At 33.6% G+C, this 17,746-nt stretch overlaps 2 protein-coding genes across 3 annotated transcripts; both read left to right on the top strand.

Moving 5' to 3' along the window:
- Positions 983–3,035, top strand: LOC18507190. Its single transcript, XM_018124551.1, has 3 exons — positions 983–1,882; positions 2,242–2,522; positions 2,613–3,035. Exons 1-3 carry the CDS (start codon positions 1,844–1,846, stop codon positions 2,656–2,658), a joined length of 366 nt encoding a protein of 121 aa, XP_017980040.1. The 5' UTR covers positions 983–1,843; the 3' UTR covers positions 2,659–3,035.
- Positions 7,672–9,788, top strand: LOC18507237. 2 transcript variants are annotated; one of them, XM_018124550.1, is made up of 3 exons: positions 7,672–8,637; positions 8,996–9,236; positions 9,365–9,788. In XM_018124550.1, the coding sequence occupies exons 1-3, from the start codon at positions 8,599–8,601 to the stop codon at positions 9,370–9,372; spliced, it is 288 nt and encodes a 95-aa protein (XP_017980039.1). In that variant the 5' UTR covers positions 7,672–8,598; the 3' UTR covers positions 9,373–9,788. The 2 variants fall into 2 exon arrangements, with proteins under 2 accessions (XP_017980039.1, XP_017980038.1); XM_018124549.1 differs by having other exon boundaries at positions 7,677–8,637; positions 8,996–9,276.

Consider the following 17,746-nt stretch of genomic DNA (forward strand, 5'->3'; position numbering starts at 1 on the left):
TTTTACTTAATAGATTCTTATTTTTTTTAGGATGTGATTATGTTACTTGCAATAAGAATGATGTGTGTTTTCGCTTATGTAATTGGATTGCTTTCTTCCTTTATAAAGAAATTTTTTGAAATTCATACTTAATATATTCTTATTTTTTTAGGATGTAATTATGTTACTTGCAATAAAAATGATGTGTGTTTTCGCTTGTATAATTGGATTGCTTTCTTCCTTTATAAAGAAATTTTTTGAAATTCATACTTCACACAATCACATTAATCCACTAAAATCCTACTCCAACAAAGTTATGTTCAGTAAACTTACTCTCCTAAGCAAGCATCTACATTCTAGTTCTAAGTATCTCTATACTTCAACCTATGAGATCGGTTGCTTACTTTTCAGTAAGAAACATAGAATATATCAGTCTCTAAGTATAATTAATGTCCAGTCTTAATGATGTATCGACCAGGAATATTTAGAGATTATGTTTTGATGCATAGGGATCTCATAACTGCAACCCATTATAGTTTCCTTGAGCATATTAATCTCATGGACTTCATCCAATTAGACTTATAACTCATTATAATTAACATCTTATTGCTGAAGAAAAACCTCTAATCATTCAACATGAATGGTATTGTTGCATGATTGGAATCAAGTCTTAACCAATAATTTAGTTAAAGCAATTCAGACAAAAAGACTAGCAAAGTATAGTATAATTTTTAATTTTTGATGATATTAAATTGTTGATGTGTCATTTTTTTTTTATATTTACCCTTTCCAAAATTTTGCAACAGCCATTTTTNGTCCCACTCTAACCTATTCTAATAACTCCCACTCTTAGATTCCTTCCACACATACTAATGTATTCGCCTGCTGTTACTCTTATGGGGTGAGTCCCCATTTCCTTGTCCTTTAATTCTTCTTTTTGTCTCCTTTTCCTTTGTTTCATTATTTTTTAGATCTGACAATTCTCATTGTCCTTCTTCTCTCTGTTTTTTTTTTTTTTTTTCTAAATCAAAGTTCGTTTCATTAATTAGAACAAAAGAGCAAAAGAGTCTTCCACCTATGGAAAACGCCTTCCAGCATACAAAAGAGATATGAACGCTGGGAAGAACCCCTCCTCTCTCTGTTTCTTATCTGAATTTGATGTTTTTCTCTGTCTCTTATTGCGATCAGAGTAAGAGCGGGAGAGCCCGATTCTCACACGCAATTGACAATCCAATGGATGCCCAGATTGCGATCAACAAGGCTGCTTCCAAATTACTTGTAATCTTTGTTTATCCTCTTGTACTCTGTAAAGTTGCTGTAAATTCAGTAGAAAATGAAAGAAGAAATAAGAAAAAAGAAAGATGAAGAGTTTCAGGGAAATTAAAGAGAGAAGATGCTGGAAGTTAATTTGGAAGGTTTTTCTTTTGTTCGAAGAAATTTTGAGTTTCTTGCAGCAAATCTTTGTTCTTCCAGGGTCAAAGAAAGAATTAAAAGATGAAACCTAATTACTTGTAATCATTTTTTTGTCCTTTTACCCTGTAAAGTTGCTGTAAATTCAGAAGAAAATGAAGAAGAGACTGGGCGTTTCTTGAAACGAATTTCTTTCATCTCCTAGGTGTGCCACTAAAGAATTCAAAAATAATATTTATTATTGAATACTACGTGTGAAAAGAAATAAAGGGCAATGTCGGTTCTGAAATGTCGGCCCATCGCGATGAGTATGGCGGTTGTTTTACGCGGTTAAGCAGGCTGAGTAACTTATTTGTTTATTTGAAAAACTTGTTCTATAAATGGCTTGCATGCTGGGTTTGATGAATGTTGGCATTGCTTTCCTCCCCAAAGCAAAACATAATTTGTTCATTCAATGGAAACAAGCAGAAGACGCTTCATTTCGGGTCGAAAGGTGGGTAACCTATTCTTGCTTTCATAACCTATGTTGCTCCTTATGTTATCTTTTTATATTTCTTCCACTTTTCTTTCACATATGCTCTGCCTCGTTTCTAAGTATATCTATCCATGGTGTAATAAATGGAGGACAGTTATATACTTTCTATGTTACAAAACAATAAATATATGCATTAGGAGTAAATGTTACACCATAATTGCTTATCTTATGCACTGTACGAGTTCTAAGACTAAAACTTTTGTATTTCTTTTATATTGGAAAAGAGGAATTCAATTTCTACTTTTTTTTGCAATTCTGACAAAAGTGTCTTCCAAATTTCTTATTCATGTGGAGTGTGTAATTATGTGGGTATGCAGGGAAAGAGTTCAGCAAAATACATGAGGAGGAGATTTAAGAAGTTGAAAGAAGAGATGAAAGAGATCAGCAAAGAGCAGCAAAGCATTAGGGAAGGGCAAAGGCAAGTTGCAGTAAAATTCAAGGCAATCGAAGAAGAATGTGAGCAGCTGAGGAAGGAGACTCACCAGATTATTCGACAAAGTGCCAACACTCAAATCCGCCTCAGCCTGATGTTCAATATCCTCAAGGCACGAGAACAAGGCGATTTCTCCAAAGCTGCTAACTTAACTCAACTGCTTCGGTAAACCCAAATTCTTTCCATTACTTTTTCTTTTAGTTAAATTCATAATTTTATACAATTTTTCCTTATGTTATTAACTTTTTTCTACAGTGAAATAATAGCCAGAGATAATGTGTCACAGTCCACAAATCCGTGACTAATCCGGCCCGTATGGATTATTGAGCCAATCCACATACAAGGGTCCATCAGCTGTAGCCTTGGCAGCCAAGCAAAGTATTCTAGGGCAGCTAGAATACTTTCCAAAAATAAAGTCTTCCTTGTTGATTACTTACTCATCAAAGAGGCATAGTTTTAGGACTTTACTTTTCTTATACTCTAAAGAAGTCTAGGCTAGATACTTCCATATTTATTTTTACTTGCAAACTAAGTTTAGGTTAAGTAGGTTATTATAAATAGTACCTTTAGAAGTCATTGTAAGGCAATTAAATCAAGTTTGTCGAATCAAGCAATTTACTTTGTGCTTAGATCTTAGGTCTTTGTTTTACTCTTATTGGAGCAATACTACTTATTTATTCTCCCTAATCTCTTTCTTCATATCTACTTACTTTACGTTTCTGCGCCAATCATCCAGAAACCTCGTTTAGGCTTGCTTAGTCTTACAAACACGAGACTATAGCGCCGCACGAAACTTGGCTAAAGTTCCAAACCCATGACAATTGATATCAGAGCAACACTTTCCAAAGTTAAGTATCACACAGTTTAAAGATTGAGAAAGAGAATGACATCAATTGGTGATCAGACCACATCTCGCTTGAATGCCTTGGTTCAAGATAGTGTGAGCGTTGCAAATAGGGAAACTATGCACACAAGTGTTGTGAAGCGTTACGAGTCTGAGGGCATCTTGCAAGCATTGGATAATCGTGTATCTTGTCATGAGACGGTTATCAATCACGAGGTGTGGAGCAACTTCAAAATGGTTGAAGACAGCATTGAGCAACTGGGGTCCAATAGCGATGAGCTTCGCAAAGGATGGCACAACATGGTGGATTCATTAATTTGCCACAATGTAGGGCTAGATGAATTGATGGTAGACAAGTACTAGGAAGACATGTTCGACGACTTCCTTACGGAGTAAAGGAGATTTGATTCATTGAGTTTTGATACTACTTACGCGTTAAGCTCAAATCATGTATTCGTAGCAAATGGAGACATTGCACACATAGGAGTCGTGTGCTTGGATGACACTGGCCAACCGCAAGCCAGTAATCCACATGGCAAAACACATCCCAACTTGGAAGTGTTCTTAAGACAGTTGGAGAAAAACTGCCTCAAATACACCCATGGGACTTGTGGGGAACCTGATGAAGAGTTGTGGTGGAAAGAGACCACGAGGCAACAAGGGCGTTGCCTAAATCAAGTGGGGGAGAATGTCTCGATTTGTAGATCAGTGACTAGTTTAGCCCATATGGACTGTTGAGCTAGTCCACATGCAAAAGTCCATTAGCTATCACCTTGGCAGCCAAGCAAAGTATTCTAAGGCAACTAGAATACTTTCCAAAAATAAAGTTTTCCTTATTGATTACTTGCTCATCAAGGAGGCATAGTTTTAGGACTTTACTTTTCTTGTACTCCAAGAAAGTATAGGTTAGATACTTTCATATTTACTTTTATTTGCACATTAAGTTTAGGTTTAGTAGGCTATTATAAATGGCACCTTTAGGAGTCATTGTAAAGCAATCAAATTAAGTTTGCCGAATCAACCAATTTACTTTTTGCTTAGATCTTAGGTACTTTGTTCTTCTCTCATTGAGCAATAATACTTATTTATTCTCTCCAATCTATTTTTTCATATTTGCTTACTTTATGTTTTTGCCCCGATCATCTAGAAACCTCGTTTAGGCTTGCTTAGTCGTACAAACACGAGACTATAATGCTGCACAGAACTTGACTAAAGTTTCAAGCTCGTGACATAATGGCCAAAGTGAAGCATCAGTGCACTAGTTCAAAGGTCAAATTCCAACTTTCCTTTCTAAGGAGATAAATTCAATTTTCTTAGTCTACAAGGCTCAAAATGTAAGCCCAATATGCTTGGGCCACAATTTTCGATGTTATTTTAATCAAAATTGAATAATACTATTCAAAAACTTCTCAAAATTACCTACATCTAGAGGGATGTTCCAAGTGTCATCTTTATATTTGTGTGATTGAATTTATAGAAAATGCAAAATAGTAATAAAATTCTATGATGACAAAGTCATGCATGCACAAAGAGCAATTCAAGCTCAACAAAGATTTGTTGACTTTACCAAAGGCATCAGTGACTTGCCAAATCAATTTTTGTTTTATTCTTTTTACCTCTTTCCAGGTATTGAGCCAGGATTCCAAAGCTGTGCGGATCCATATAAATCTTTATATAAAATTGTGAATAAAAATGATACATTATTATTATTATTATTTAATGTTAGAATAAACTCTCAGGGAACACCTGTTAAGATTTTACTAAAGATGGAATAAAGAAGTAAGACCCATTGGAAGTACTACTTTCTTTGTGTCGGGCCAATGAAGACAAGAAGTAAAGAAAGTAATTCGCTTAAAGAAGAAAAATAAATAAATAAGAAGTACTACTCTCTTACATATGCTAAATTCCAATATAAAAAAGATTCAATCTATCTAGCTTTGGGATACCCTTTAACTCACCTTCTGCATTAGTGAATACCTTTAGTCTTTGGTGTAAATGGCCCTGATTTGATAGATAGTCTGCTGCTTGATTTGATATGATAGCATTATATTGTTTAAATACAAACTTTCTATACTTAATTGTTTTTAATAATTTTAAACCAAATTTTATTGAAGTTTTTGTATAACATTAGAGTTTATGCTTTTAATTTTTTGTCAATTTCTTTGCAACAAACTTATGATTAAAAATTTTATTTCATTTATTTACACTATTATTGAAAAATGTCAACATTGAGAAGTTAGGTGTTGTATGCGTGTATTTGGAAAAAAATAAAATGCATCACATAGCACATGTAGAAAAGAATTTTGTCGAAGTAAAAATTTCACTATATAATTATCTAATAGAAAGTTCATAATTAAGTAATCAATCAAGAATTAAGTACAATAGATTTAAAATGGTAATGATTAGATAAAAAGCTTGTGAGGAAATCAAGAGGCAAATAAAAATAACTAAGAAAACTTTCATATGGCTGAATGCAAGCAAAAAAAAAAAAAAAACATCAAAGGGCCATTGCTCCCATTAGAAATATTTTGTTGTCGCTTACTGTTTTTGCTGCATAAATACCTGTATGACAAGCCTTCGTATTTTATAATTTTCTCCTGCTTCAAATGTAATGCAACTTTTGCTACTTTAGGTTACCTATAGATTTGGCCAATTGTTTTTCATAAAACTGGCTTCTAGAGACCTTGGTACATCACATCTTTATGATATCACATGGTATTTTAGGTTGAAATTTCGTATCACATGGTATTTTAGGTTGAAATTTCGTATCACATGGTATTTTAGGTTGAAATTCTCCACGTTTATTGATGCTGGAATGGAAAAACTAAAAAAACCTTTGCAGCTGTCATACCAAGTTAAAAAAAAAAAACCTTTTCAACTCTCAAACTAGAGAAATTTAAAGAGTTTGAAGTAAAGAATGGGAGATTTTGAAAGCTGGTGAAATTTAATGGCTGGACGATTGAACCTCTTTATTAATAAATTGATAAACAATGGCAGGCCGGGTACGTTAATTCTTGTTCATCAAATGTAATTTCTATTATTGGTAGTTTCTTAGTTAAATCAAGGTCAGAGGCTTGATTTCACATTGAAAGGAAGAAAGGTTGGGAATATTCTATTATTGATAGTTTCAAGATAGTTTCTTTTTGTTGAAGTCTCGTCTGGGGGGTGATCTTTGTTCTCGATTTTTGGACGTAACTCTGTTTTTGGGTTAAGTATGCTCTTTTCTTCTTCCTGTTAAGTCCTTGTATGAGTTGGCTATTCCCATTTTGTTGTAGTTTTTACAAAAAGAAAAGGAAAAAAAAAAGAAGACAGAAAAAGAAAAAAAAAGAAGGAATATGTGAAATGAGACTTCTAATGTCTCTTTTTATGATGGGTGTAGCGTTGCTTTCACTCTCTTTCACTCTCTGGAGGTTAAGGGGAAGCTCTCTTTCCTTTTGTTAAGCAGGTGTTTGGTTTGAGAATAGAGTGTTTTTTATCTGTTTTCAGGCCGAAAGGATGAGGGTGATGGAGAAAAGAAGGTTGTGTCAAGGATCATGGTTCCTCTTTCATTTGGAACCATTTGTGGTATTTTGATGCTTGGTTTGGTGGATGGCTTTGATGTCTACGAGCCATGCTTGCTGATGGTCAGGGTGTCGAGGTGTTTTCTTTTCTTCTCTGTTTTGTCACTGGCAAGGTGAATGGGTGGATTGTAGTCCGGATTTCTTGTGACAGGAAGGTTTTTTTTTGTTCGAAGAAATTCAGTAAAATTCAGCAGAAAATGAAGAAGAAATAAGAAAAAAAAAAGTTATTTCGGTTATTTTTATATAGGAATTCGGTTAATTTGATTATTGAAAATCCAGTAACCGAACTAATAGAACTAATTATTTGTACAACCCTATCTGCATCTTCTACTGAGGGCTAGATACATACTTTACAAAATTTTAAACTAAAGTTAGGATTTAGGAATATAGGAGTTGCAAACTGCAATATGATGTTGAGTTGAAACCCAATAATGTCACATTAAATGCATGTTTGGCCCAAAGCAATTAGAATCAAAGTTTTTAACTTTCAAAATTTTAAAATATATAACTTATGTAGAAAATCTATTTAATTGGGTTTTTAAAAGAAATTATAAATAAGAGATTAATCAAAAGCACTAACACGCAGTAAAAACTTCTTAATGGATTTATTTGCATTCTCATTTCAGTATTCAATAATTTAGTTAAAGAAATTCAGACAAAAAGACTAGCAAAGTATAGTATAATTTTTAATTTTTGATGATATTAAACTGTTGATGTGTCATTTTTTTTATATTTACCGTTTCCAAAATTTTCAACAGCCTTTTTTAAATATTTGATCCAAATATTTTACTATGAATTTTTGGTTTTTTTTGTTTTAATTTTTGTTAGTGAAGCTCCTACAAAGAGGGGTCGGTGATTTTTGCCCTAAAATGATGACATGGCAATTATACGCTGCTTGGCTAAAATAGGCTACGGCGTTTCTCTTTGTCTCTGTTTCTCTCTCCTGTCAGTTTTCTCTTCTCCTGCTAATTTACTCCTCTCTCTGGTTTTTTTTTTTTTCTAAATCAAAGTTCATTTCATTAATTAGAACGAACGAACAAAAGAGTCTTCCGCCTATGGAAAACGCCTTCCAGCATACAAAAGAGATAAGAACGCTGGGAAGAACTCCTTCTCTCTCTGTTTTTTATCTCAATTTGATGTTCTTCTCTATTTTATTTTCAAGCTTGATCTGCTGCCTATCGCGATCAGAGTAAGAGCGGGAGAGCTCGATTCTCACACGCAATTGACAAACCAATGGATGACCAGATTGCGATCAACAAGGCTGCTCCCAAATTACTTATAATCTTTGTTTATCCTCTTATGCTCTGTAAAGTTGCTGTAAATTCAGCAGAAAATGAAGAAGAAATAAGAAAAAAGAAAAATCGAAGAGTTTCTGGGAAATTAAAGAGAGAAGAAAGCTGGAAGTCAATTTGGAAGTTTTTCTTTTGTTCGAAGAAATTTTGAGTTTCTTGCAGCAAATCTTTGTTCTTCTAGGGTCAAAGAAAGCATTAAACAAAGAAGAAGAAACCTAGTTAATTGTAATCATTTGTTTATCCTTATACCGTAAAGTTGCTGTAAATTCAGTAGAAAATGAAGTACAGACTTGGGTTTCTTGCAGCAAAATCTTTGATATTATTGAATATTACGCGCATTAAAGAAGCTGGTCAAAAGAAAGAAAGAGTCAAAGTCGGTTCTGAAAACGTCGGCCAATCGCGCGATGAGCGTGGCGGCTGTTTTAAGTGGTTACGTAACTTATTTGTTTATTTGAAAAACTTTTTCTATAAATGGCTTCCATGCTGGGTTTGATGAATGTTGGCATTGCTTTCCTCCCCAAAGCAAAACATAACTCGTTCATTCAATGGAAACAAGTAGAAGACGCTTCATTTCGGGTCGAAAGGTGGGTAACCTATTCTTCCTTTCATAACCAATGTTGCTCCTTATGTTGTCTTTTTGTTTTCTTCTACTTTTCTTTCACGTATGCTCTGCCTCGTTTCTAAGTATATCTATCCATGGTGTAATAAATGGAGGACAGTTATATACTTTCTATGTTACAAAACAATAAATATATGCATTAGGAGTAAATGTTACACCATAATTGCTTATCTTATGCACTGTACGAGTTCTAAGACTAAAACTTTTGTATTTCTTTTATATTGGAAAAGAGGAATTCAATTTCTACTTTTTTTTGCAATTCTGACAAAAGTGTCTTCCAAATTTCTTATTCATGTGGAGTGTGTAATTATGTGGGTATGCAGGGAAAGAGTTCAGCAAAATACATGAGGAGGAGATTTAAGAAGTTGAAAGAAGAGATGAAAGAGATCAGCAAAGAGCAGCAAAGCATTAGGGAAGGGCAAAGGCAAGTTGCAGCAAAATTCAAGGCAATCGAAGAAGAATGTGAGCAGCTGAGGAAGGAGACTCACCAGATTATTCGACAAAGTGCCAACACTCAAATCCGCCTCAGCCTGATGTTCAATATCCTCAAGGCACGAGAACAAGGTGATTTCTCGAAGGCTGCTAACTTAACTCAACGACTTCGGTAAAAACAATTCTTTCCATTACTTTTTTTTTGAATTAAATTCATAATTTTATACAATTTTCCTTATGTTATTAGCTTTTTTCTACAGTGAAATAGTAGCTAGAGATAATGTGTCACAGTCCGTAGATCCATGACTAGTCTATCCCATATGGATTGTCCAGCCAATCCACATGCAACGGTCCATCAACTATTGTCTTGGCAGCAGAGTAAAGTATTCTAGGGCAACTAGAATACTTTCCAAAAATAAAATCTTTCTTGTTGATTACTTGCTCATCAAAGAGGTATAGTTTTAGGACTTTATTTTCTTGTACTCCAAAGAAGTCTAAGTTAGATACTTTCATATTTACTTTCACTTGCACACTAAGTTTAGGTTAAGTAGGCTATTATAAATAGCACCTTTAGGAGTCGTTGTAAGGTAATCAAATCAAGTTTGTCGAATCAAGCAATTTACTTTGTGTTTAGATCTTAGGTACTTTGTTTTTCTCTCATTTGAGCAATAATACTTATTTATTCATCCCAATCCTTTTCTTCATATTTATTTACTTCACGTTTTCGCAATAATATCCACTATTCCTATCAAGGCTTGCTTAGTCTCACATACACAAGACTATAGAGCATGAAACTTAGCTAAAGTTTCAAGCCCGTGACAGTTGATATCAAAGGAACGCTTTCCAAAGCTAGGTATCACACGGTTTGAAGATTGAAAGAGAAAATGACATCAATTGGTCATCAAACCACATCCCGCTTGAACACCTTAGTTTAAGATAGTGTGAGCGTTACAAATAGGGAAACTACGCACACACGTGTCATGCAGCATTATATGTCATGACTTGGCACTCTCTTCGAGCCCGTGACAACAGCCGCGAAGTCCCAATAGATATACGTTACCCGAAATGTCAACAGAAACCTTGCAAGGTTCTAACATCAGTTTTCCGCCTCTCTTGTGGGCAACAGTTACTAAATATAATCTTTTAAGGGAATATAAACAATTTTTAAATAAAAAACAAACAAAAACTAATTTCTACCACATAGGGGTATTTTGATCTTTTACCCTAAAATTTTGAAACTTGGTAAAAATATAGCATATGATTGAAAAATATACATTTCATATCAAAAAATAAATTTAGGTATCTGAATCATCCCTTTTAAAATGAAATTATAGCTAATCAAACTAAATAAAAATGTTGAATAAAATATCCCATTTTCATATAAAGCAATATTTATAAAATTCTACGTAAAAAATTATTGTAGCGTAGTAACAAAATAAATTTATATACATAATAGCACACAGCGCCAGGGTATACAAAAATATTCTACAATGACTTGTGAGCCCCAAAATAACAAAAATAAAANAATTTCTATCGCACAGGGGTATTTTGATCTTTTTACTCGAAAATTTTGAAATCTGCTAAAAATATAATATATAAATGAAAAATATACATTTCATATCAAAAAATAAATTTAGGTATCTGAATCATCCCTTTTAAAATGAAATTATAGCTAATCAAACTAAATAAAAATGTTGAATAAAATATCCCATTTTCATATAAAGCAATATTTATAAAATTCTACGTAAACAATTATTGTAGCGAAATAACAAAATAAATTTATATACATAATAGCACACAGCGCCAGGGTATACAAAAATATTTTACAATGACATGTGAGCCCCAAAATAACAAAAATAAACAGGATTGTAGACCTACGATTTCTAAGGGTGCAAATCCAAAAGCAAGCCCTCGACAAAATCGACTGTCTACATACTGCTCTGAACCTAAAATGGGTGAAAAGAAGGGGGTGAGTTTTTATAAACCTAGTGAGCAAGCAAAGTTCATATATAACATCTAAAGCCGAGTAAATTGAGATAATTTAAAACATCTCTTCATAATATGAATCATAACATTAAAACTCATTTCAACCATATAAAACAATTACATTTCATCAAAAATAATCAACAAGGCTTATGACTCTCTTAAAACTTGGCTCGTGCCAAAACTCGTACTCGGTGACACCTTGAGCCAAGCATCCAACCGAGTCCGTCAAGGCTGTTAAATTAAAATATACACATAAAACATGTTTTTACGTTTAAAAATGTAGTCGTTCCTTGGCGTTGGCTGAGTTTCACCCTCACGTGGTGGTTCAGTATGAAGTGAACTTTAAACTACCTTAGGAGGTACCCTCTGTGCCTCTCATACTAAGGTAAAATATAACGAGGTTTACCGTGCCCCTCTAATAGGTTGGTCCACGAAAACCCACCCACTGTAGTAAGCTAATCACTTACCCCACTAAATCAATAAAAAATTTGGCAGCATGACATGGCTAATATGATATTACCTAGCCTGTCAAGGTAAAACAAAACAGTTCATTTATTCCACACAAACAAAAATCCAGCCATTCATGCCATCACATTGTCATAAGCCATTAATTCAAACCATATATCAAACACGAGTATATAGTTTCCACTTACTCAATTTCCATAACCAGTATTCAATTTCAAAACAAGTTATAAATCTCATTTCGTTTAACCAACACTTCAATTTTAAAACATAATAATTTACAATTTAAACTCATTATTCTTTAAAACATAAAAATGAGTATAAACAACTTTAGATAGTTAAGATGATAGTTTGTTACTCACTATAACGGGAGTACTCCCACTCCTGATCCTCGGGTATGATATCCTTACCCTTACCAAAGGGCTCACCACCTTTACATAATGCACAACAAGTAATTCAATACACTTGTGCCAAACTGTTATAAGACTATTTTAGGCTCTTTATGAATGCATGAAATTGAATGAGAAGTGGTCGAATAATCACTTAAAGATGGTGTTCACGTAGGTTCAATTGTTATTGGATTGAAATGGTATTCGACCTAACTCACACTGTACACTGTTTAATTAGCCAAAATATCCAATTCAACTCCAAATAGATTCATTGCACTTTCGATACTCCAATAAGTCCGTATACCTCATTAGAAATCAATTCTAAGTCCATTTACTATAATTTTCTCATTATCGTTCAAGTCGTTTACTAAAAGAATTATACTTTTCGATAACCGTTTTCGATATTCGACATCACGAATCATCAAATACGAGTTAGATAACATGAAATATGACAAAATTCATCTTCAAAATATTCACGATAGAATTCGACCAATTAGGGTTTGATAAAGAACATGTTGTTTTCTTGCTTGTTTTTCACACCGAATATCACAAACAACTAAAAACGCCTAGATAACATGAGATCTAGCAAAATCCATCCTTAAAACCTTCCCCCCTTGATTCGACCAGCATGCTTCCATCATGAAAACTTGAGTTTCAACCATAGAAAATGAAAAAGAAAGCATGGGTAAGATAGATCTTAAGCTAAATCGCAAAATCTTACCTCCGATTGCTTCATTTTTTGGAAATCCAATGAATTTCTCTTGAATTTTTCCTCCTTAGGGTTTTTCTATTCTTTCCCCCTTTGTTCTTTGGCTTGAATGACAATGAGAGAGTGAATGGGAGAGTTTATGTTGAGTTTATAAAGGAAATTATAAAATAATAAAAACTTGACACATGGCAACATATAATTGGTTCATATTTAAAACTTAACTAATAAGGCTTTTCCTTTCCACCGCATATAATCCCATAATTATCCAAAGTATAAAATGATAATAGGTGAAATTTATGGGCTTGACAAGTGTCATGGTGGTGTAAAATTTTAAAAATTCCAATTACATCCTTGTGGACACGTGAAATGACCGTTTTACCCTTATGCTTGAAATTGAAATTTTTCACTTCTCAAATTCAAATTATGTTCTAACTAGTTAAACTTGGTCAAAAATCTAGTCCACTATTCCAATTTTTTTGCCCTCGGGTGGCAAAATGACCATTTTACCCCTACGTTATAAAAATTCCTGATTGGATTCCAAATTAATCCTCGAACTCCAAATCACCATATTAAGACATTCTAAGGTTCAACAACTCTTAAATATATCTCAAAATCTCTATTTGAACTAGTTCAAGGCTTTAAACGACCTAATTGTACCATTAAGTACAATACTGACTTTTAATAATTTTTCGAGACATCCAAGTATGTAGACATGCTATCAAGTACATGAATGACATGGAAAGTATATTATAGAGCTGGGCTTGACATTACAAGTCTAAGGGCATCTTGCAAGCATTGGATAACCGAGTATCTCATCGTGAGACGGTTATCAATCACGAGTTATGGAGGAACTTTGAATGGGTCGAAGATAGTGTCGAGCAGCTAGGGTCCAATAGCTATAAGCTTCGCAAAGGATGGGACAACATGGTGGTTTGTTAATTTGCCACGACATGGAGCTAGATGAATTGATGGCAAACAAGTATTGGGAAAACATGTTCCATGACTTCCTTAAGGGGAAAAAGAGATTTGATTCACTGAGTTTTGACATTACTTACGTGTCAAGCTCAAATCTTATGTGCATAGCAAATAGAGACATTGCACACATAGGAGCCATGTACTTGGATGACACTAGCCAACCGTGAGCCAGTAATCCACACGGCAAAACACATCCCAACTTGGAAGTGTTCTCAAGGTAGTTGTAGAAAAACTGCCTTAAACACATCCACAGTATTTGTGGGGAACTTGATGAAGACTTGTGGTGGAAAGAGATCACGAGGCAACTAGGGTGTTGCCTCAATCAAGTGAAGGAGAATGTCAATATCCGCAGATCCGTGACTAGTCCAGCTAGTATAGACTACTGAGCCAGTTCACATGTAGGGGTCCATCAGCTGTCGCCTTGGCAGCCAAGCAATGTATTCTAGGGCAACTAGAATACTTTCCAAAAATAAAGTTTTCCTTATTGATTACTTGCTCATCAAGGAGGCATAGTTTTAGGACTTTTCTTTTCTTATACTCTAAGGAAGTCTAGGTTAGATAATTCCATATTTACTTTTACTTGCACACTAAGTTTAGGTTAAGTAGGCTATTATAAATAGCACCCTTATAAGTAATTGTAAGGCAATCAAATCAAGTGTTGATGTTATTTTATTCAAAATTGAATAATATTAATCAGACACATCTCAAAATTACTTATATCTAGAGGGTTTTTCCTAGTGTCATCTTTATATTTGTGTGATTGAATTTATAGAAAATGCAAAATAGTAATCAAATTCTATGATGACAAAATCATGCATGTACAAAAAGTAATTCAAGCTCAACAACGATTTGTTGACTTTACCTAGGCATCAATGAATTGCCAAATCAATTTTTGTTTTATTCTTTTTACCTCCTTTCAAGCATTGAGCTAGGATTCCAAAGCTACGCGGATCCATATAAATCTTTACATAAAATTGTGAATAAAAATAATATATTGTTATTATTCAATGCTAGAATAAACTCTCAAGGAACACTTACTAAGATTTTACCAAAGATGGAATAAAGAAGTTAGATCTATTGCAAGTATTACTTTGTTTGTGACGAGTTTACGAAAACAAGAAGAAAGTAATTTACTTACAAGAAAAAAATAAATAAATAAATAAAGAGTACTACTCTCTCACATATGCTTAATTTTAACATAAAAAAGATTCAAGCTATCTAGTTTTAGGATACCTTTTAACTCACCTTCTATATTAGTGAATACCTTTAGCCTTTGGTGTAAATGGCCTTGATTTGATAGATAGTCTGTTGCTTGATTTGATATGATATTATTATATTGTTTAGTTGTGGATTGTAAGAAAAGCTAGAAAGGAAGGTCTAGTGAAATGAGAGTAGACCTTCCACCATCTTTCCTATAATATAGAACTATATATTAAAGATTAGTGCTTCCCAAGGAGCACTAGATTGGTGCTCTGGCTAAAATCTTGCACTCTTTGGTCCGATTTGGTCATTATTGTCTTACCACATCTTTACTGATGTTTTACCAAATGCATATTGTCTCACCGTTGCAGTTCCATTCTTCACTACTATTACTACCAATCTCTTCAATATTGTTTTTCCTCTTATTTTTTAAATTATTAATTAATAAAAATAAAATATGATTTTTTTTCAAAAAATTAATCCATCTCGTTGTGTTATGTCATCACCAAAATATTAGGTCGTATAAGTTAAAGACAAAATTTTAACATTGATAATCATTATCATTAAATTGATATTTGATACAAGTATAATGATTAAATTCATTAAAATCAAAGTAAATATTCTTTTTTTTTAATTTTTATTATTAATCGGTAATTGTTTAGTTTTCTTTTATAATAAATTATTTTTACCTATAATGACTGAAATTAATCGCAGTGGCTGGGCTAAAACCATGAGAGACTCGGAAACCCAATCAAACCAACTATAACTTTTGTCAGCTTTAAACTGAAAATGATGATTAAATTTTTGCTTGCATATCTTGTCAAACCCTGTTCTATAAAATAATTACGACGTCATTTACATGCTCAATAGAATGTTTGCATATTTAGGAAGTTTGAGAAATCGTTAAAAGACGATATTGCCCCTCATGATACCATTAAGTCGATTAAGCCTTGAACTAGTTCAAATAGGAATTTTAAGGTGAAATTAAGAGTTTCACGTTTCATGGATGACTCAAAATGGTAATTCGGAGTTCGAGGATCAATTTGGAGTCAAATCAAAATTTTCATTATCTAGGGGCAAAATGGTCATTTGCCACTTGGGGATAAAATGAGACTTTTGAGAAAAGATTTTTTGGCCCCATTTGACTTATTGGAGTATGATTTGAGTATTGGAGTATGATTTGAGGTTTAGAAGTGAAAACGTTTAATTCTGGTATAATTTGGAGTAAATGGGCGAAATGGTAATTTTGCCACCCCGGGGGCAAAACAATAATTTTTCACCCCCAGAACATTTTTCCAGCACAAGGTCTTAACCCATCATCATTTTTGACCCTTGAATAATGTGTGGTGGAGATTTAAAGCTTAAAAGATAAGAATTTAAAAAATAGACTAATCATGGAATGTCATGTGGCAAGTTTAAATTATTAGTTTATTTAACTATAAAAATCAGGCCACACCACCATTTTCCCTTCATTATGGCCCGCCATAGCAAGAACAAAGAGAGGAAAAAGAAGAACAAACCCTAGGTGGAAAGAAATTCAAGAGAAAAGTGTGGATTTTCAAGGAAATCAAGTGGAAAAAGGTAAAATTTCTTGATTTTAGTTTATAAACTATTTTCCCTATGCATTTTTCCTTAATTTCCATGCTTGAAAAGCATGCTTTCATGGTGAATTCATGGCTGGTCAAAATGGGTATGGAGAGAGAATGATCTTGGATTGGTTTGATTTTTAGGTATGTTAGTGTTTTTAGGTGATTAATGATGTGTAGCATGAAAACAAGTGAAGAAAACCACCAAAGGTTTGGTGCCAGTCATTAGCCGAATTCCCTAAGTGAATAATGAGGAAGAATGGGATGTTATTCTAGGTGATTTGATTAAGAAATAATAGTTTTTGGTGTAGGAATTAATGAATTATGGAGAGAAAATTAAGTAGGAAAAATCACGGAGTTAGTGTACCATTGTTGCCCGAAAGTTCCAAGAAGAAAAGTGAAGATAAATTTTGCCTAATTGTGTGTTAATTAGTTTTGTTTGGTGAGTAGAGGGATTGGAAAAGAAATGGAGTAAGTTGGAGTGAATTGGACGCATTGGCCAATTTATCGGATGAAAAATTGACTTAGGCCAATACTGGGTCTAGATGGCTACCTGTGCATTTTTCATTTCATATAATGCATATATATCGAGCTTGAAATAGCTTATGACTGTTAGACACAATTTAATTGGAATATGTGTCATGGATTATGGCTAAGTGGTGAGCCATTGGATACGAGTAAAGGATTGTACCCGCGGACTGAAAATAGGAGTATTTCTACTCCTAATATTGTGAGTGGACAATTTATCGTCTTAAATATATAGAGTAATTATACTTGTTTGATGATTTTATTAAATGGTGAGTTTAAATTATAAAATATTATGTTTTCCAATTAAAATATTTTTTTAATAAAAATGAGATTTACACTGATTTTGAAATCAAATATTGTTTTGGGAAAATTGAGTATATGGAGACTGTGTTGAAATTTATGATTTTATATGTTATTGGAATTGTGGCTATGACACTATGGTAGCATGATGGCTAAATTTTTGGGGTTGGCATGAAATATATGAACAGTTTTGGATTAGTCTCAGTAGACTGGATTAAATTTTATTCGCCATATTATGCTACTGAAAATTTATGGGCCAGGTGGTATATTAAACGATCATTATAGTGGTGGGGTTTCCGTGGACTGCCTATGAGAGGGGCACGATAACCCAATTATATAATTACCTCCGGGGGGAGATGTTGGATGCAGTATCTCTTGAGGTAAGATTTGAGTGCACCTCACGTTCGGGCCACCACGTGAGAGTGAGACTCAGCCAACGCCAAGGAACGACTGTGTGTCAAATGCGGGAACATGTTTATGGGTATGGGACTTTTTAACAGCCTTGGC

The sequence above is a fragment of the Theobroma cacao genome, chromosome 7 (genome assembly GCF_000208745.1).
Source record: "Theobroma cacao cultivar B97-61/B2 chromosome 7, Criollo_cocoa_genome_V2, whole genome shotgun sequence".
Taxonomy (NCBI): Eukaryota; Viridiplantae; Streptophyta; class Magnoliopsida; order Malvales; family Malvaceae; genus Theobroma; species Theobroma cacao.